The sequence below is a fragment of the Schistosoma mansoni genome, chromosome 1, assembly GCF_000237925.1.
Source record: "Schistosoma mansoni strain Puerto Rico chromosome 1, complete genome".
Classification (NCBI taxonomy): domain Eukaryota; kingdom Metazoa; phylum Platyhelminthes; class Trematoda; order Strigeidida; family Schistosomatidae; genus Schistosoma; species Schistosoma mansoni.
In genome coordinates, this window is record NC_031495.1 from 45,029,612 (window position 1) to 45,050,682 (window position 21,071).

Consider the following 21,071-nt stretch of genomic DNA (forward strand, 5'->3'; position numbering starts at 1 on the left):
TCAGTGGCCGAGTGGATAATGCGATGGCGTTTGAAGCGAACGGTACTGGGTTCGAGTCCCAGAGTGAACATCAACTCTGAGATGAAGGTACATCCAATTGACGAGTCCCAAATAGGACGAAACGCGCGTCCTCGATTTCACTGCTAGCCACTATCCATCTCTGCTTGAACAGATGAATTTGTTTAAAAAAGCCTAAAGTAGTAGGAATCATAGTGGTAGGAAGAATTAGATATAGGTAAAAAATGAATAAGGAGATTATGAGACTTGGGGTCCAAGAGTACACAAAGAGTAAACTTTATCTAAGCTGTTGTAACTGGCTCTGATCCATGTCACCCAATATCTCCAACCACTAGTCTCGGTTGTCGTTGAAACCCTGGACAACTAGTCTAGATCTCCCTACGTGATCCTATTCGACAGTCAATGACTTTTAAAACTGGTGCCACATCTTAGTGTGCTCGTCCCTAGCCATTTCCTAACATCTTCCTACACCGCCTAAAGTCTCCTGTCGAGATAGTTGATGATTAGATGTACAGAATACAAAGTTTTATAACCTTATCAACCAGTCGGTTGTCTTTATTTAGAACCCTTCGCCTAGTCTCAGTATTGCATTATTTTAAAAAATGAATAATAGTATTTTTATATTCTCCTAGTTGTAAGCTTCCAATTAACTCATTAGTTGACATGATTTCTTTTTCCATCGATAAATTACTGGCTGGTAATAGTCTGCAGAAGGCATATTTAGTATAAACGGGTTTGATATTTATCTCAATATTATACTCTGTACCTAGACGTATGAATGTTAATCGACTGATGTAAAACATCTCTATTACTCCCAAATACGTTACGATTATCTCAAAATTACCGAAGTGATATCACTATCGAACCGAATGAATCTTTCAATCATCATAGTATCTTACACCAAAGTCGTCGAGGAACCAAAGTTTAATTAAATTAGATTTTAGATGGTTTATAATAGAAATACTAACATCATGCATTCATTCTCATTTTAATAATCCATCTAACATTCACAATGAAATCAAAAGATTCACTTGGTATTGTTTTTAATTGAATCTACCCATTGATCGAAATATGCCATGACTTTTTTTGTAATGAAACTTATCTAATGTTCAAATAGATTAAGTGCAAACAGTGAGATTTAAAAAATATATATATACAAAGCTTGTAGTGTTAAATTCATTTTGTATTATTCGTTTTAATCTTCTCATTGATGTTTAGGACTGAAATTAGTCAGTCTCTTTTTAGAATATGTTCATCCTCTACGGACTGCCTCGATATTGCCTTCAGTTACAAGCGTTATAAGTAGAGATGGATGGTGGCTAGTAGTGGAATTCAGGACTCGGGTTTCGTCCCATTTGGAACTGGTCGACTGGGTGTGCCTGCCTATGAGAGACTGATCAATTGTAGTCATAAACATCAATGGGAAGATTCAAACAAACAATACCGAGTGAATTTAAACTTCCCCTCATTGCACAAACAGGTGGCTATCAGGACTCAGTAGCTAAATGGATCACGCGATAGTATTTGAAGCAAACGGTATTGGGTTCAAGCCTTAGAATGGACATCGACTGCGGGATATAGGCACATCTATCTAAAGAGTCCCTAATAAGACGATTCCACTACTAGATACTAACTCATCTTTCTTTACAATGCTTTTAATGTTAGCTTTCACCTGATTATAACATTCATTATATAAAAACCGAGTAAAATGAAGCAAATATGTAACAATAACATAAGTTAGAAAGACAATTAAACATTTGTTCCATTAAAAATTCTATTAAGAATCATAAGTCATTTATGTAAAATAGTTTTGTGTCATTTAGATCGTTTTTCACGAAAAACCACCTCTCTCTCTCTCATTCGCGTCCCCCCCTTTTTTTGAAAATTTTATCTATAAAAACATGAAGTACATGAAGTACACTTTCATTAGTTAATGATATTCTAAATTTAGTGATTTAGTTATGTAATAGGTAGAAACTTGAACATACACACACACACATACAAGCATGCACAAAGACACATAGGCAACATAACAGATAAACACACAATTAGTTATTGTACATTATTTGATTATATACTTTAGTCGTCATTAGATTGATTGTCATCTCCCCCTCTATTTATCCACTTGTGTGATTAAATTTCGAATAGTTCAAAAAAGAAACAAATACATGAATGAATGAATGAATGAATGAATACACGAATCACCCCTTTTATCAATATGAAGGGGGTGAGTGGGTGGAGATTTTTTAAAGTTTATTCAGTTATTCAATTGCTGTTTTCATCTTTTCTATCAATGAAATAAAACCCCCATATGTTAATATATAAACTACTTAAATCTTTATTCATTTGTAAATGAAGATAGATAGACAGACATATTACATGATAGACACATATAATCATAATATAACTGATCATTATTATTACATAATAAGACAAACACAAACGGATTGTATACACATAACAACATTGTACAAGTAAACTTAATCATTAATCATGTAAGAAAATAGCCTGAAGGGTAAAGACAACAACAACACATGTTTTGATTACATAATCATAATTTATTAACAATAGAATCTTATTCTTTAGCAGTTTTTCTTTTTTTTTTTTAAAGTGCAGATATATGATCAAGTAATAGACAGAAGGGAATTGTGACATAGAAACTTTTCTAACTAATCTATCTATCTATCTTCATGATCTTCATGATCTGTTTAAAACCAATTGAGATTATTCTATGAATGTAACACGAAACTTGAAACTTATGCACATACACACACACATATTCATTAAAACATGTGGTATATTGTATGTATCCGATAATTCATAAGAGATTTGATGATCGGTAAAGAAAGAAGTTGATAGTAGTGACATGAAAGAGGTTTTATTATTATTATTATGCATAACACTAATAAATCACGCAATGTTAAATCTTTTCAATAGGACACTTGTAACCAAAAACTAAATCATTATTGTATATAACAATGAATGAAAAGGTTACGTTGGTTAGGATGATAGTGATTATAGCAGAAGAAAGAGTGTTTGTATAATTTAGGTCATTTTAAGACTGGATCAAGTAAAAATTTAGTTAGAAAATTGAAAATGAAACACGGTATTGATCAAAGAAAACATGAACAATAATGACAATTCCTTTTTGTAGTTGAAATCATGAGTCAATTGAAGTTAGACCATCATGGAAAACTTGGAAGCACTGAACGGCCGTTTCGTCCTATTATGGGACTCCTCGCGAGATTCGAACCCAGGACCTACCAGTCTCGAGCCGAAGCCCTTAACCGATAGACCACGGCGTTAATGTCTAACTTCAACCAATCCACGATGTTTGAGCAACCGTTCACCAATTGTCTTCAGTGAGTTGATATCTCTACAACAGACTTGGTAGAACTCCACTGGTCACTGCTTCCCACTAGAACTCAAGGAAATATCTCTTGAAGTCAGTCATTAGTGAGCATATGATTATAGTTCAGAGGGTGTTTTGTGGAGAATTTAGTATTTTCATAGTTGAAATCATGAGTCAATTGAAGCTAGACCACCATCGAAAACCTGGAAGTACTGGACGGCCGTTTCGTCCTATTATGGGACTCCTCAGTGACAGTGCGCATCCACGATCCCGTACTCGTGAGATTCGAACCCAGGACCTACCAGTCTCGCGCCAGAGCACTTAACCGATAGATCACGCTTTCAACTATGAAAATACTAAATCTCCACAAAACCCCTTCTGATAATGATAATGGAAATTTGAGTTTTTGTCTTAAATTTTGTGTTAATAAAGCTTGATTAAATGAGTTAAGAGATTGTGAAGAAGATATGTAGTTCAAGAAGGTGATTGTAGTAGGACTGGGTGGTTTCACTGTCAGACTTTCATTCTAGATAATGTCATTTAAACAATTCGAGTTTCCCCCAAAATGATGAACATCTCAGTCCTACAAAACATTAATCATGGTCCGATTGATAGATATGTCAAAGACTATAACACTAGGTGACAAAGGTTACACTCTTATTGGAAATATCTGCTTATTCAAGAATGTAGACATGATGTATTGATGTGTACCACTTAGCACTAAATCTAGATCCATTAATCAAATTAGAAAAATTGAATTCACCTTATACTTACATGTGATTTGAACTCCTCATTTAAGTTTAACTCTGCACGTAATCTCCGAACAGTCACAAAATAGAAAATATACATTATGTTAAAACAAAAAATTTACATTGCTCCCTCAACTACTTCCATTCTGTCTGTAAAGATATGCACTGTCGTCTTCATATAATGAAAAAGTACACAACTAGTCAATTTAAAATGGAACATGTTTATATTCAGGGAATCGACTCAATATCGTCATTTAGTCACAAGTTTTTAGCAAGATTAATAGCATTTTGAAAGATACTTTTTTTTAAACAAAATATATTAGTTTAGTCAGTGGATTTGGGAGAATTTCCTCAGCGCTGAAGACAGTTCTATGCGATGAACATCTCGAAATTCGAACTTTTGTTAATGTAGATTGAAGTAGTTTAGTGTTTTTCATGGTAGTTAACAGGGAACTTTGATTTAATTGTGCTGATTGGCACTGCCTAGAAGATCATATGTGAAATCTTGGGGGAAATGATGTTCCGTCGGGAACTTGAACCCAAACCACCCAGCTTGGAATTCTGAGACGTTTCGATCGAGCTTTTCGGGCAGCGGACAACCTTCTGTAAGAGCGAGATATTTTTAGTTGACTGAACTGATATATAACCAAGTGTACTAAGATATGCTAATATGGATCATCCAAATATGGAGTGTGAACGAGATCTTCGTCTAACAGTAAATAACTTTATTTCATCGATCTGCAGACGTCTCTGTGGTTTTCTAAGACAGACGAATTATGTTGCAGCTTCTGGGGGATGAACTCAATACTACAACAATAATTTACCAAAAAGGAAGCAGTCTCACTCTCGCATATCAATAAACAATAAAATCCAATCAACCTAGCAACGGTTACAATAGGAGTAAATGACAATAAGATCGGGAATTTTTCTGTTTACTAAGTTTAATGACAGATCCTGGTTCGAAAATTATGTTAGACTCAAAATTGTCACATTTCACTTCGAGTACGACTTACTGAAGTGAGTTGGAAATTAACAGTTCATAGTTTACACTTTGTAATGTAGCAAGATTCTTAAGATAACATTAGTTATTCGAACCATATGAGAATTATACGAAAACATAATAACTCCATAGTATAGTATACAATGAGTGAACGAAAACAGTCGTAACTCTGAAGTTTGTTGAATAAACGATGTATGTTTAAAGTAATTGATAGATCTTGGTAAAAAAAAGTTTCAGTCCTTAAAATCAACCTGCACTCAAATGGTAAACATTCAAATAGTGATTGAAATTCACCTTCTCAATTTGTTTACCTCCTTTGTATCTACAGCCTACTTGATTATGATTATGTCCTGCGGCTAACAATCACATCCAAGAAGTATGTTTACTAAACTAATAAGTTCAGATAGTTACTAACTTGTTCATTGAAGATGATATTATGTTACATATTGTCAAAATTTAAACTTCTATAAATGTTATCGGTCTTTAATTGACAAAACTAGAAACTGATTATTATTGATTTTGATTGAATCTCTTGTTGTCATCACATTGTCTACTTGGAATAATCATTGTTAATTCAACAAAGCACAATAATATAAATTAAAGTAAACAAGTCAACCTGCTGATAAATAAAATCAAACAAAAAAACCACAACTGTATGAATAACAAAAGGAAATATAACAATCAATGTTTGTTATAAAGAGATAGATGAAGAAAAAGTAGGTGAATAGGTGAACCAACATGTAAATTATGTTTTGCAATGTTTACTTAACACTTTACTGTTATATATCAACTTAGATGTTTACATTTCTTATCTGACTGTGTTTATATGCAAAGGGGATATTTGTGTGTGTGTGTGTGTGTGCGAGAGCTCATAAACGTAAACAAACACATCGTCAATATGACATAATACATATGTCGATTGTTTATTCTGTCATTCAATCTTTTCTTCCTTCTTTTTCTGTTTTTTTTTGTTTTGTAAGTGACTGTTTACCTGGAAAAACTCAACTTATGTAGTTGTTGAGTAAACGAGAATAAAAAAAACCGGGTGAAAAGGATAGTTTCTATGATTATTACAGTTTTGTAAGTAAACAATTACTGAATAGCATATAGTATTATAGATAGGACTCAGTAGCTGAGTGGATAACGCGATGGCGTTTGAAGCGAAAGGTATTGGGTTAGAGTCCCAGAGTGATCATCAACTCTAAGATGCAGGTACATCCATCTGACGAGCTACAAATAAGACGAAACGTGTGTCCTAGATTCCACTGCTAGCCACTATCCATCTTTACTTGTAAAGCCTTTGACTTCAGGCAATATCGAGACAGTTCACATAGGATGCACATATGCTAACAAGAGACTGATCAATTGCAGTCCTAAACATCAATAGGAAGTTTCGAACAAACAATACCAAGTGAATATAACAGATAATCATTTAAGTTTTAACTGAGTATTTAGTTTGAAAATTGCGGTTTCAAAGAAAACAAGTGCCATTATGGAGTAGCATTTTAACTAGATGCCCGTTAAAAATCAGGAAGCACTAGACACCGATTCTTCTTAGTATAGATGCTGCCTAACAGTGAGTAACTAGAACTTCATCAAATTCGATGCTACTCAGATCTCACAGCAATCACTTATAATTCAGTTTATAAATTTAGAATTGTAAATAGTTAGATGATAGCTCTATGGTCTGAAAATTAATCCTCTACTGTCAGGTTTGAAGGTCTTAAGTTTAATTCCCAGTGAATTTTACAGATCCCACTGTCATGAAGCCTGTCTCACTGGTTCCTAATGGTTATCTAACTAAAAATTCAGCTTGTGATATAAGCTACGAATCGGATAAACTCCATAAATCTTCTCTATTAATAATTTGATATAGTTGAATGGTTTTGTAGTAACCTTTTTTAAATTTCAAAATAGAATTTTTCAAATGACTGATACAATCGTAAACCAAATAAGTATGGGACAGATTGTTTTGTTTTAAACTTAGACTGTTAAGCCATATTTGCTTATTATATTACTTAATCACTTTGTTTGGATACTGCACTTCATCATCCCCATTGATGTATTTGATGATTATACCTTATTTAGCAAAAAAGACCTTACTTACTTACTTACTTACTTACTTACTTACTTACGCCTGTTACTACCAATCGAGCGTAGGCCACCGACCAGCTTTCTCCAACCCACTCTATCCTGGGCCTTCTTTTCTACCTTACACTCCTACAAAGGTGTTTTTTGTAAAAGTGTTAATTAGAAACATTTTATTCATTGACTTGTTAATTATTTTCCATTCCTTATTAAACATTAAATGGAAACATACGTGTCCGATGGCAAGTGTTCTCATCCATGCAAAGAATGGTGTACAGAAGTATTTCCATTGGATCAATATTCACATCATTAATCTGTAATGTTGATGATTATCAATTTAATGCATGGATTATATGTCTTATGTATTGAATATAAATTATGTATGTTCTATGCAGATCATATAGTGTATAGTGTAGAAGGATAACTTATCATGTTGTTAGGTAGTCAGTTTATTAGTGAATCAAACAATCTTCTAGTCAAAGTGGAAATTCTATGGTGGAAAGTACATGGAAGAAATATCATTATAAGCAAAGTTGGATAGTGGCTAGCAGTGGAATTCAATACGCGCATTTCGTCCTATTAGGGACTCGTCAGCTGGATATACATGCATCTCGGTGTTGATGTTCACTCTGGGACTCGAACTCAATACCGTTTGCTTCGAACGCTGTCGGGTTATTCACCTAGCTACTAAGTCCTGATAACCACCTGTTTGTGCAATCGGGTGAAGTGTAAATTCACTTAGTATTGTATGTTTGAATCTTCCCATTGATGTGTTAGGACTGCAACTAGTCAGTCTGTAATTGGCATATGTGCATACTATGCGTATTGCCTCGATATAGCCTAAATTCACAAGCATGGTAAGCAGAGATGCATAGTGGCTTGCAGTGGAATCCAGTTTGACGAGCGTTTCGTCCTATTTGAGACTCGTCAGCTGAATGTACCTGTATCTCAGAGTTGAGTATCAATAAAACAGTTTGAATCTATTAATACTTATTAGTGTAACTGTCATTTATTTCATGCATATTTCATGTTATATTATATGACTATTGTTTCTCCTTCTAAGATATTGTCTTATATTACTTATTATAATGAACATATTAGAATAGATGATGAATGAAGTTATGTAATACATTTATCAACTATTTTACACGATAAATATCATTCAAATTTATCAATCCCTTGACTATTTACTTTTTCAGAGGGGGCTTTGCGGAGAATTTAGTATTTTCATAGTTGAAATCATGAGCTCTGGCTGGAGACTGGTAGGTCCTGGGTTCGAATCTTGCGAGTGAGGGATCGTGGATGCGCACTGTCACTGAGGAGTCCCATAATGGAACGAAACAGCCGTCCAGTGCTTCCAGGTTTTCGATGGTGGTCTAGCTTCAATTGACTCATGATTTCAACTATGAAAATACTAAATCTCCACAAAACCCCTTCTGTTTAAAGAAGATAACATGTTAATCATCTGAGAAATATGCTCATTTGTATTCACAAGTACCCAAGCCTATTTGTGTAGTAAAATATTGATTGCCTACTGGACCAGTCAAATTTATTATCATTGTAAATCCCTGGAAAGTAATCCAATAGAGGATTAGTGTACACCACGAAATAATTTAAGCTAAACAGCATTTTTAAAATGAAATACAACACAACTTCCAGGTTTTCCATTGTGGTCTAGCTTCAATTATTTTCTTTGAACTTTGTTTAACTAATGTCATTAAACAATCGATTCTAGTAGGTAACAAAAATAATTAGAATTTCGTAAATGAATTAATCATAACTGTCAATCATGGAGACTGTTGAACAGTTACCAACTCCATTCCATACTATTGTTCAATCAATTCCAAGGAAACAAAATGATTCAAAGAATGATCAGAAGTGGGGTTTTGTGGGGATTTTAGTAATTTTATAATTAAAATCATGAGTCAATTGAAGTTAAACCACCATGGAAAACCTCGAAGCACTTAATGACCGTCCAGATTTTCCATGCAGGTCTAGCTTCAATTGACTTATGATTCCAAGTTTTCTCTCAGTTCATATCAATTCATGATGTGAACTATGATCATAAGGAGATTTGTGGAGATTTCAGTATTTTTCAAAGTTGAAATCATGAGTCAATTGAAACTAGACCACCATCGAAAACCTGGAAGCACTGGACGGCCATTTCGTCCTATTATGGGACTCCTCAATGGCAGTGCACACCCACGATCCCACCTCGCGAGCGAGATTCGAACCCATGACCTACCAGTCTCGAGCCAGAACCCTTAAATGATAGACCACTGAGCCGGCCTGAATTCAACGGTGTTAATGTCTAACTTCAACCGATCCACTATGAACTATGAACTTCAATATATAGTAGATTATATATTTCATTAATGAAGTGGAATAATTAAATATAAACAGGTGTAACATACACATTAGGGGATCATTTCACTTCATTTCTAATTTCATAATTATTATTCTTCATAAACATTTAGATACTTCAAAATTTATTTCATATATCACACGTGACCTAAATTGACTATACTGTGAATGACTCATTTAGAAGGATTCATTTCTCTTTCCCATAATCATCATCATCATCATCATTGTAATGAGGGGAACGAGAGAGAGCGAGAGAGAGATAGAGATAAAGATTTAAAAAAAAAAGGGGGAAGAAAGAAAGGGTAAAATTAGTGTTGTGAACCAATCAAATCTTAGTTTGATTTCATAATTATGTCATAATATCTGCACCCATCATCATTCATTGTCAACATAACAATATTACCAATCATTATTATCAATCTGTTGGTATAATTCTACAAACGAATGACATAATAATTTTTAAGTATCCAGTTACTCATAGCGCACAATGAATGAAGAGATTTATGAATATGGGTAGAAAAATAAAAGAGTGAAGAATATTTTCTCCCTTCGTCTTAGAGATTGAATAGATTTCGAAAGATTTAGGTCTCTACTTCAAAGGGGTAAACGACGAGATATTATGAACTAAGCAATAAACTATTTTCATTTTATATTTAAACAATATTGCATCATCATCATCGTCGTCGTCGTCGTCGTCGGTTACAAAACTTACATTGATTATTTGTAATTACTAACAAAGGACTTAACAGATATCAAAGAAGAAGAAGAAGAAGAAGAAGAGACACAACATCAATAATACTAACAACGATACATACAGATGAAATCATTGAATTCAGACACTAATCAATGTAGTCCTTCACAAGATTCACATTTATCTTCTAGCAATAAAGTAAGTTGAATATTCTAATTCATTTAAATCTCAGTGATAAGATTTATTAATCAATGTTTGATATCAAAAAGGGTTTTGTGGAGATTTTTAGTAATTTAATAATTGAATTCATGATTCGATTGAGGCTTGACCATCATGGAAAAAACCCGGAGGGATCGTGGATGCGCACTACTGAGGAGTCCCATATTAGGACGAAACGGCCATCCAGTGCTTCCAAGTTTTCCATGATGGTCTAGCTTCAGTTGACTCATGAAATCTCCACAAAACCCCCTCTGATCTATAATCATATGCTCACTAATGACTGACTTCAAGAGATATTTCCTTGAGTTCTAGTGGGAAGCAGTGACCAGTGGAGTTCTACCAAGTCTGTTGTAGAGATATCAACTCACTGAAGACAATTGGTGAACGGTTGCTCAAACATCGTGGATTGGTTGAAGTTAGACATTAACACCGTTGGATGCCGGCTCAGTGGTCTATCGGTTAAGGGCTTCGGCTCGAGACTGGTAGGTCCTGAGTTCGAATCTCGCGGGTGCGGGATCGTGGATGCGCACTGCCACTGAGGAGTCCCATAGTGGGACGGAACGGCCGTCCAGTACTTCCAGGTTTTCGATGGTGGTCTAGCTTCAATTGACTCATGATTTCAACTATAAAAATACTAAATTCTCCACAAAACCCCTTCTGATATTTGTATACTTTTTACTTCTAATATTATTCATGATAAATGATATTCATTCATAATTATAACAGGAAACATCGGATCAATAAGGTTCTGTGAAACATTGAAAAGTAGAGAGTACTGGATAGTTCCTTCATTCATTGTTTTATAAGTATTCAGAAGTTTTCTTTCCGTGACTTGACATCGATGGTTTTTACCTCTAATATAATAATAACAGTGGTATTTAATTAAATGCTGTTTAATCTTAGATTGTAAACTTAAAACCTCGAAAGTATAGTTAATAATCGTTTTAAACACCATGACACAAGATAAAGCAAAAGAACCTGTTTTAGTAAGTGTAATCAAAATTACGTACCTACTTACGCCTATTACTTCCTTTGGATGAGCATAGACTGCCCACCAGCATTCTCCATCCAACTATGTCCTATATAGACTTTTCCAGTTGTGTACAGTTGCTATTCACCCTTTTTATATCTGCTTCCAATTCCCGATACAGTATGTTCTTCGGCCTCCCTCTTTTCTGTTTCCTTTCAGGACTCTAGGTAAGCGCTTAAGTCGTGATTCAAATTAATGATTTCCTCAATGCATGTTCTACCTACCTCCATCATTTCGTCCTAATTTCCTCTTTAATTGCTAGCTGGTGTGTTGGTATGGTATCCGACAACTGTTTATAAATATTAGTACCTTCTTGATGATGGTTGTAGTAGTTCTCCAAGTTTCAACACCGTACGATCGAACTAATTGTCTTGTCGTTCGTATCGAAAACTCTGATTTTGATATTGGTTGACAGTTGTTTTGAGTTCCCTATGTTCTTCAACAGCTGTAATGCTACTCTTTCTTTGTTAATCCTTATCTCAACACTATCAGATCCTGCTTGTTCATCGATGACGCTGCTCAGATGTTTGAAAGTCTCCATATCCTCCAGAGTTTGTCCATCAAGTGTGATTATGTTGATGTTGTATTTGAGGATCTTGCTTTTTCTCTTGTGTATGTTGAGGCCCTCTGCTGCTACATTGGTTGTCTTCACCTACATTTGTTCGTGTGTATGCGATAAAAGAGCTACGTCATTTGCGAAGTACGAATCTTCTAGTTGCATTCAAGCTGAGCATTGTATTCTGTGTCTCACTCAAATGTTGAGGTTTCATAATCCAATCAACCACCAGAATGAAGAGGAGAGGAGAGTAAACAGCCTTGTCTGACACCACTCCTCACTCGGAATGCATTCGTGAGCTGCCATTCATGCACGACTTTGCAGTATGGTCCGTCGTATGAATTCCGCATGATGTTGACGATTTTCTCAGGAACTCCATAATGTCGAAGAAGTTTCCATAATGTTCTCCGGTCCACACTGTTAAACGCCTTCTCATAATCAATGAAGTTCGTGTATATTGACGAGTTACACTCGACTGATTGTTCCACGATGACCCGTAATGTCGCAATCCGGTCTGTGCATGACCGATCCTTAAGGAATCCAGTCTGTTGACCTCGAAGTCGAGCGTCTACTGCCTCATTCATCCGGTTCAGCAACACTCTATTGAAAACTTTTCCTGGTACTGATAGTAGTGTGATGCCTCTGTAGTTTTCACATTTGCTCAGATCTCCTTTCTTCGGTATCTTGATGAGGTATCCTTCTTTCCAGTCTGTCAGTTACACTTGTTCCTCCTCTCAAATCTTCTTGAATAGAAGGTGAAGCATGTTTGCAGTTATTCAATGTCTGACTTGAGTGCTTCAGCTGGTATATTGTCAGGTCCTGCTGCTTTCCCATTATTCATTTGTCTATGGCCATATTTACTTCTTCGATCGTTGGTGGGGTGACATCAATAGGAAGGTCTGTGTGTGCTGCTTCGATGTCCAGTGGATTCAGTAGAGCTGGCCTATTCAACAGTCCCCCGAATTATTCTGTCCGTCTTTTCCTCTCTTCTTGAATCTCCGTGATTATCTTGCCCTCTTTGTCTTTGACTGGTCTCCCCGCTTTACTATATCTCCCTGCTAGTTTCTACACTGTGTCATGTGGTTGTCTGCTATTTCCTTCTCTTGCATCTTTTTCCTCTATCTCTTCTAAGTCTTCCCCATATTTCTGTTTGTCGGCCCTAATGCTCTTCTTCACTTGCTTGTTTGCTTCTGTGTACTCAACTTGTGCCTTGACTTTTTCTGCTCGTATTCGTCTGTTGTTAATTGCTGTCTTCTTGTTCTCCCTTTCCTCAACTTTGTTCAGAGTTCCCATAGAGATCCATCCCTTATGATGATGCTTTTTGAGGCCCAGAATCTGCTGACACGTTGAAGTTAGTGTTTCTTTGATCCCTTTCCAGATGTCCTCCACAGTAGTTTCCTGTTCTTTCAGTAGATCTTGTAAAGCTTGTAACCTGTTGTTGAGGGTTATCTTGAATTCCTTGAGTTTGTTTGTATCTCGAAGGAAGTCTGTATTGAACCTTTGTAATGCTGTCTCTCCAGTTGTCCAGTGTTTCTTTAGCTTCAGATTCATCTTGGCCACAACCAGGTGGTGATCTGAAGTTGTGTCAGCTCGTCTCCTGGTTCTCACGTCTTTCTACTGACTTTCTGAGTTTCTTTCGTGTTACAGATATGATTTATTTGGTTCTGTGTAGTGTGATCCGGTGAGACCCATGAAGCTTTGTGTATACGTTTGTGGGGGAATATTGTGCCACCTATAACCAATTTGTCGAATGCACATATGTTTGCGAATCTCTCCCCATTTTCACTTCTCTCTCCCAGTCCATGTCGCCCCATGGTATCTTCATACCTCGTGTTGTCCATTCTGACTTTGGCATTTAGATTGATTGCAGCCTCTCATAGAACTGATCTTTATCGTCGTCGTTGTTATCATTGGTGTGTGCACAACATTGAATAACATTAATTGTGATCCCTTCCTTCTTTGTTTTGAATGTTGGTTTGATAATTCTGGATCCATGAGATTCCTACCATATAAGTGCATTTCGTGCTTCTTTGGACAGCAGCAGAGCAACTTCTTGAGTGTGAGGAGCATTTTCCTCTTCGTGACCGGAGTACAGCAGCATCTCTTCCGTATCTAGCCTTTGTTGTCCAGCTTGGGTTCAATGGGTTTCACTGATTCCAAGTACTGCCACTTTGTATCTCCTGATTTCCATTGCTATTTAACTGATCCTCCCGGTCTTCCACATTAACCGGATATTCCATGCACCTATAAAAATTATTGCTCTGGTTTTTAGAAGTGGTATCGGCCTCGTGACTTCTGAAGAATCTCGGCTTTCATCCTGAGTCGTCGTAATTCTTCCTCCAACTCCCAGGACAGAGTTTAAATGGTTTGAATTATTTTTTCTGGTTAGCGTTTTATAGCGAGTGGGTTTTCTACGGGATGAGGCTGACGACCCCATGCCCAACCCTCTTCTATTACCCAGGCTTGGGTCCGAGAGTAACCCTAGAAGAGCTACAGGCAGAAATCAAAACTACATAGTAGAATATATAATTGAGTAATTCCCCATATTATTTGGTCTTAGTATTAGGTTTCAGTGTTAGATGATTGGCAGCAGTCAGTATAAACCTCAAATCTACACTCTAGATTAATCAATACTCGTCAGCCAGATATAAGTAGTTTTTAACAAAAATCGAATCCTCCCTCTATGATATTTAAACCGGCTTCGTAACCAGGGTCTTTGTAATATGATTGATGTCCCATAAAACTATGACACAAATACACCAACTGATCATATGATATAGTCACCTAGTAGTTTGTGGTTCTCATTCATCTTCAGTATGACACATATCAAATGTTTTTACTTTAATAATCATTAATCAGTTGTATTCCATCTTGTTTCATTTATGGAGTCTGGTTTAACTCCAAAACAGATTGTCATCATCGTCATGATCATCAGAAATAGTAAATTTATTGGCGTGATTTACATGAACTAAGAGTAGGCAGTAATGTAGTCAAGTGAAGAATTAAAATTTTGTGAAAAAACAAGAGAGAGTAGCTTAGAGATTGATGCATACTGTTTTCTCAAATGTCAACAAAATGAGTTTTCGTTAAAACTGCTCAAATTACACACTGGAGTGTGTGTGTCTGTGTGTGGGGGGAAACTAAATAACATATGTTGTTTAATGTTTCAGTATTTTTCCCCCCAGTTTTAATGCTGTTGTTGTCATACAAGTGCGTGCAGCTTTAAACACTAGCCTAGTCATTTTAAGTTGATCATGGAAATCTGTTGATGAACAATAACGACTATTTGGTTAACATATTGTATTCATAAACTTGTCAATTGAAATATCCACATCATTGTGATTCTTATCGTGTTTCGATGAGTATATTAATCGTTGTGAAGATTAGGTGTATAATTTTAAAGGTTACTTTCTATTTACTTAAAATAAACACGAAATAATCAAATTAGTATTATAATTGCTACTCCTTTAAATGCTCCCTAAAGCCCTGGTACGGCCGAGAGTGGGGAGAGTTCGCTCTCCCTCTCGAAATGCTCTCACATGGCCACGCGTATATAGCATCTGCCACACAAGTCCTACTCACTGCCTTTTCGTGGCGGGGGTGTTGTTTAAAAAAAATTGGGAGGACGAAAAGCGAATGTCCGACGCTTTAACCGGATTGGTGGACACGGAGGGTCCACCTAGGGGAATTGGGAAACCCTGATTCCAAACCAATGGTGCACACTGGCTGGCTCCAGTATACTGAGGGAACAAATGGCGTATGAATCAACCGTTGGTCATCGGCTACCATGGGTCTGCATCTCCTCACGATGTTCCACTGCTTTGTGGATCAGACCTTCAGGTGAAAGGCTCCGAGTGTGGTCCCCTAAGAAAACCATCTGCTTCAGTTTGGGAACCTGAGCAGCATCACAGCCCTCACACAAATCAAATGAGATTTGTATGGCGCACATGTATCTGGTGCCTCTTTGTGCCAATATTTATGTGTTTAAATAAATAAAATAAATGAAATAAATACTCCTTTAAATGGTTCAAATAGTTGTTGACAGAATAGAAAATGAGCTTTCTTCTTAATGAGTTTCAATACCTAGTATTAATGAATCAGTGAGATTTCTAGATGAGGACTTAGGTGTATAGAAAAGGAAGAAATAAAGGAATTAATGGTAAATTAATATGAAATATTTATATATGAGGTGTTGTTCTGAGTGTTTGATTAGATATTCAGTTTTATCTTGAAGAATTTCGGCGAAGTTGCTTAGAACAATTCAGAAGGCAAAGAATTCTAAGAGTTGACTACTGGTGAATAGTAGAAGGCATTTATGCAGTTCAGTATACTATGCTAAAACTCTGACTTTCAAGTATTCCCCTCAGGGATTGTGTTAGTACTGAACTTAAATAAGTGTCCTAATAGATGTCCTATAGTTTTTAGGATGTTACATAACATTGGATACTAAACAATAAAAATCCAAGTCGTTTTAATGTGTTATATTGTTCCACATTTATCATCAATTACTTGCATGAATTTTGCGTTATAATTGAATCAAGCACATTCAAGAAATGAAATACTATCTATCTTCGTTTTCTAATTGGTCATTTGGCTTGAAGAAACTTCAGGGCCACTAAGCATCGTAGTCTTGATTGTTGTTCATTGTTCAGTATGCTATTGGTAGTTAGAGGGTCACCAGTCCTATTGATGTTATAGACAAACCAATTGATAATTGAACCACAGAGGGAGAGTTCAGTCTGATCACATGGGACACAATAAGATCCAAGAAATTATCAGTTTTTTCTTCAAAATGACAAAATGAATGTATTAATTATCAGAAGTTGTTTTGTGGAGCTTTAGTATTTTCATAGTTGAGATAGGAACTCACTGAAGACAATTGGTGAACGGTTGCTCAACTTCGAGGATCATTTGAAGTTAGACATTAACACCGTTGGATGCCGGCTCAGTGGTCTATCGGTTAAGGGCTTCGGCTCGAGACTGGTAGGTCCTGGGTTCGAATCTCGCGAGTGCGGGATCGTGGATGCGCACTGCCACTGAGGAGTCCCATAGTGGGACGAAACGGCCGTCCAGTGCTTTCAGGTTTTCGATGGTGGTCTAGCTTCAATTGACTCATGATTCCAACTATGAAAATACTAAATTCTCTACAAAACCCCTCTGATCTGAAATTTAAAATAGAATTCGAAGGATTTATGATTTCTATTTCATGAAGTTATCGTATATTTATAACTGACTGAGATTAATAATTTGATAACTGTTGTATAATTAATCAAGAAACTAGCTGTTTAAAGAGTGAAGGTCCATGAATTATAAACGCCAGTTTCTATATGGCCTGTGTTACTGATGTTGACAGGTATAAGTAGTATGTATTATCAGTCGAAAACGAAATGCCTTTAGGCAGAAGGTTAAGAAGGTCGAAGATAAGGGAACGAGAAGAAAGAAAGATTGGTGTTAAAAGGAGAGAACAGTGAAGTCCGAGACGATTGATTGACATTTTGCAAATGAAGTATTTACTGTATAGTTCTCAGATTTTATTAAGGAATTCTGTAATTTTGCATTAAAATACATTTGTTTGTTCCTCCCCCCTTGTAATATCGTCCCATCAATGTCATTCATTAGTCTATCAAATGTTAAACTAGTCAAGCATCGAGTTCTATAATATATTCTACTATAGATAATGTATGTTATGTAACAACTGATGGATATCCTACTGTGATTGATCCCTTCATTTTTTATAAAGAATTAACCTAAACTTGAAAATTTCCACTTCATTAATTTCATTATCGAACTTATCGGATAAACTACTGATTATCTCTTTATATAAATTTTAATTTGGATTCATTTCATACTAATCAGTAACTTTTCCAATTTAGAACTGTCTATTCATTTTTATAAATTGATAACAATTGAATAAAGAAATCACGTTTAAATGATTAGAAATGTTATAATTGAATTGATTAGTCGATTAAAGCTAGACCATCATGGAAAACATGGAAACACTGGATGGCCGTTTCGTTTCAGTATGGGAATCCTTAGTAGTGCGCATCCACGACCCCACCTGGCGAGCGAGATTCGAACCCAGGACCTACCAGTCTCGAGCCAGAGCACTTAACCGATAGACCATCGGGCCGGCATCCAACGGTGTTAATGTCCTGGGTTCGAATCTCGCGAGTGCGGGATCGTGGATGAGCACTGCCAATGGGAAGTCCCATAATAGGACGGAACGGCCGTCCAGTGCTTCCAGGTTTTCGATGGTGGTCTAGCTTCAATTGACTCATGATTTCAACTGTGAAAATACTGAAATCTCCACAAAAAACCCCTTCTGATTATAATCATATGCTCACTAGTGACTGACTTCAAGGTACATGTCCTGGAGTTCTAGTGGTAAGCAGTGATCAGTGGAGTTCAACCACGTCTGTTGTGAGATAAAAACTCACTGAAAATAATTGGTGAACGGTTGCTCAAAATTCGTGGATCGGTTGAAGTTAGACATTAACACCGTTGGATGCCGGCTCAGTGGTCTATCGGTTAAGTGCTCTGGTGCGAGACTGGTAGGTCCTGGGTTCGAGTCTCGCGAGTGTGAGATCGTGGAGAAACGTTATAGTTGAATTCACTAGTCGGTTGAAGCTAGACCATCATGGAAAACATGGAAACACTGAATGACCGTTTCATTCCAGTATGATAATCCTCAGTAGTGACTCGAGAATTCAATTATAACATTACTAAAATCTCAACAAAACCCACTTCTGATAATAATCATCATGTACTCACTAGTGACTGGATTCAAGAGGTATTTTCTGGAGTTCTAGTGAGAAGCTGTGACCAGTCGAATTTACCCGGGTTTGTTGTGAGATAGTAACTCATTGAAGAAAGTGTTGGATGGTGGGGCGATTTCGTGTATTAATTAAAGTTAGCCATTAACACCACTGTATACCGGCTCAGTGGTATCGAGCTTAAACGTTCGCGCGCGAAACCCATAAGTCCTGAGTTTGAATCCCGCTAGCGGATTGATGGATACGTACTGGTGACAAGTCCTGCTCTAGGACGAAACGGCTGTCCCGTGCTTCCAGGTTTTCCATAGTGGTCTAGCTTTCATTGACTCATGAATTCAACTATAGAATCACTGGAATTTCCACAAAATCCCCTCCCGATAATGATTAGGAAAGAACAAATGTTTGGGAGGATAATTCTGTGGTAAATCATATAAATTAATTAAATAATGTACTAGAAAATTCAATAGCTTTCATTATACTGATTCGGTTAACTTAATATACATAACTCTTTTGACTAGTTGAAAAGAGCAACTATTTGAAGTCAAATAACATGATTTCATTCATAAAGAATTTCGTTCTTGTGACTGTTGATATTTAGAACAAATTAGTTATTAAATATTCTCTTTAAAAGTGACCAACTGAGCCGTGACTAATGGAATCCAATTCGTGTCGGGTAAATACAGGTATTTAACTCAGAAAATGGATGAATAGCTGCGCAGCTATCCATGGATTGATTGAGGTAGGAAATTAACACCGTTGAGTTCTTAATCAGTTGTCTAGAGATTAAGCGTTCGTGCGCAAGATTAAAGGTCCTTAGTTCGAGTATTTTTCGTGTGCGATCATGGATCCACATTTCTTAGGAGTCTCATACTAGGACAAAATGCCTCTCTAGTACTTTGACGTTTTTCAGTGTTGGTCCACTTAGATTAACTCATGAATTCAACTGTTAAAATTGCTATAATCTCCATAAGCCCCTACTCTGAGAAAATGTTTCTATTCAGATATTTTCTCATCAACGTGTACAAATGATAGTAAGTTTTATACTTACTTACTTACTTACGCCTGTTACCCCTCGTGGAGGAGCATAGGCCGCTCACCAGCATTCTCCATCCAACTCTGTCCTGAGCCTTCCTTTCCAGTTCTTTCCAGTTAACATTCATCCTTTTCATATCTGCTTCTATTTCCCGGCGTAGTGTGTTCTTTGGCCTTCCTCTTTTCCGCTTCCCTTCCGGATTCCAAGTTAGGGATTGAGTCGTGATGTACATTGGTGATTTCCTTAATGTATGTCCAATCCACTTCCAACGTCTTTTCCTAATTTCCTCTTCAGCTGGAAGCTGGTTTGTCCTCTACCATAAAACACTGTTGCTGATAGTATCTGGCCAATGGATGTTGAGTATTTTGAGTAGACAACTGTTTATAAATACTTGTACCTTCCTGATGATGGTCGTAGTAGTTCTCCACGTTTCAGCTCCATACAGTAGGACTGTCTTGACGTTCGTATTAAAGATTCTCACTTTGAAATTAGTTGAGAGTTGTTTTGAGTTTCATACGTTCTTCAATTGTAGAAATGCTGTCATTGCTTTGCCAATCCCCGCCTTTACATCTGCATCCGATCCTCCTTGTTTATCATCGATGCTCCCAGTAAGTTTTATAGTTAATAATCAAATCTATACCAGTTAGTTGGCAGTTGATCAATTCATTAATCTAATCTTTAGGACAATAATCAGTTTGATGATGAACAGAAGTAAAATTAGATTTGGAGATCAGACCGCAATCACTTAATTATAAAATTTGTCACGTGAGAATAAAATTTAGGTAACTTTGAAATTGAGCAATTGAGCATAAATGTTTCATGTTACTTAAAAAATTAATAAGTAGTTACTGAAATTGATCTAAAGAAATTAAGTAATCAGATTATTAAGATAAATAGATTATGTAAAATGAATTCACAAATTAAACCTGAATAGAATTGGAACTTTAGAGAACCATAGCAACGAAGATGAGAATGAATTCATTTAGTATTGTTTGTTTGAATCTTCCCATCGATGTTTAGGACTGCGACTGGTCAGTCTCTAATTGGCATATGTGCATACTGTGCGTATTGTCTCGATATAGCCTTAATTCACAAGCATGGTAAGCAAAGATGAATAGTGGCTAGCAGTGGAATCCAGTTTGACACGCGTTTCATCCTATTTGGGACTCGTCAGCTGGATGTACCTGCATCTCAGAGT

At 36.3% G+C, this 21,071-nt stretch overlaps 1 protein-coding gene and 4 non-coding genes across 5 annotated transcripts in view; all 5 read left to right on the forward strand.

The window, feature by feature from the left end:
- On the forward strand, positions 1 to 67 carry Smp_tRNA_02070_Gln_TTG.1.1. Its single transcript has one exon. It is a non-coding gene (tRNA).
- Positions 68 to 6,241: 6,174 nt separating this feature from the next.
- Positions 6,242 to 6,314, forward strand: Smp_tRNA_00691_Pseudo_TTG.1.1. Its single transcript has one exon. It is a non-coding gene (tRNA).
- Positions 6,315 to 10,388: 4,074 nt separating this feature from the next.
- Positions 10,389 to 21,071, forward strand: part of Smp_164180 (putative par domain protein) — a gene marked incomplete at both ends in the record, with an annotated part of 17,576 nt that continues 6,893 nt past the window's right edge. The window contains one exon of the mRNA XM_018794567.1: positions 10,389 to 10,460. Coding sequence (XP_018648967.1) covers positions 10,389 to 10,460 — 72 coding nt within the window. The remainder of the gene's footprint in view (positions 10,461 to 21,071) is intronic.
- Positions 10,943 to 11,012, forward strand: Smp_tRNA_01096_Pseudo_CGA.1.1. Its single transcript has one exon. It is a non-coding gene (tRNA).
- On the forward strand, positions 10,993 to 11,062 carry Smp_tRNA_02210_Pseudo_CGA.1.1. Its single transcript has one exon. It is a non-coding gene (tRNA).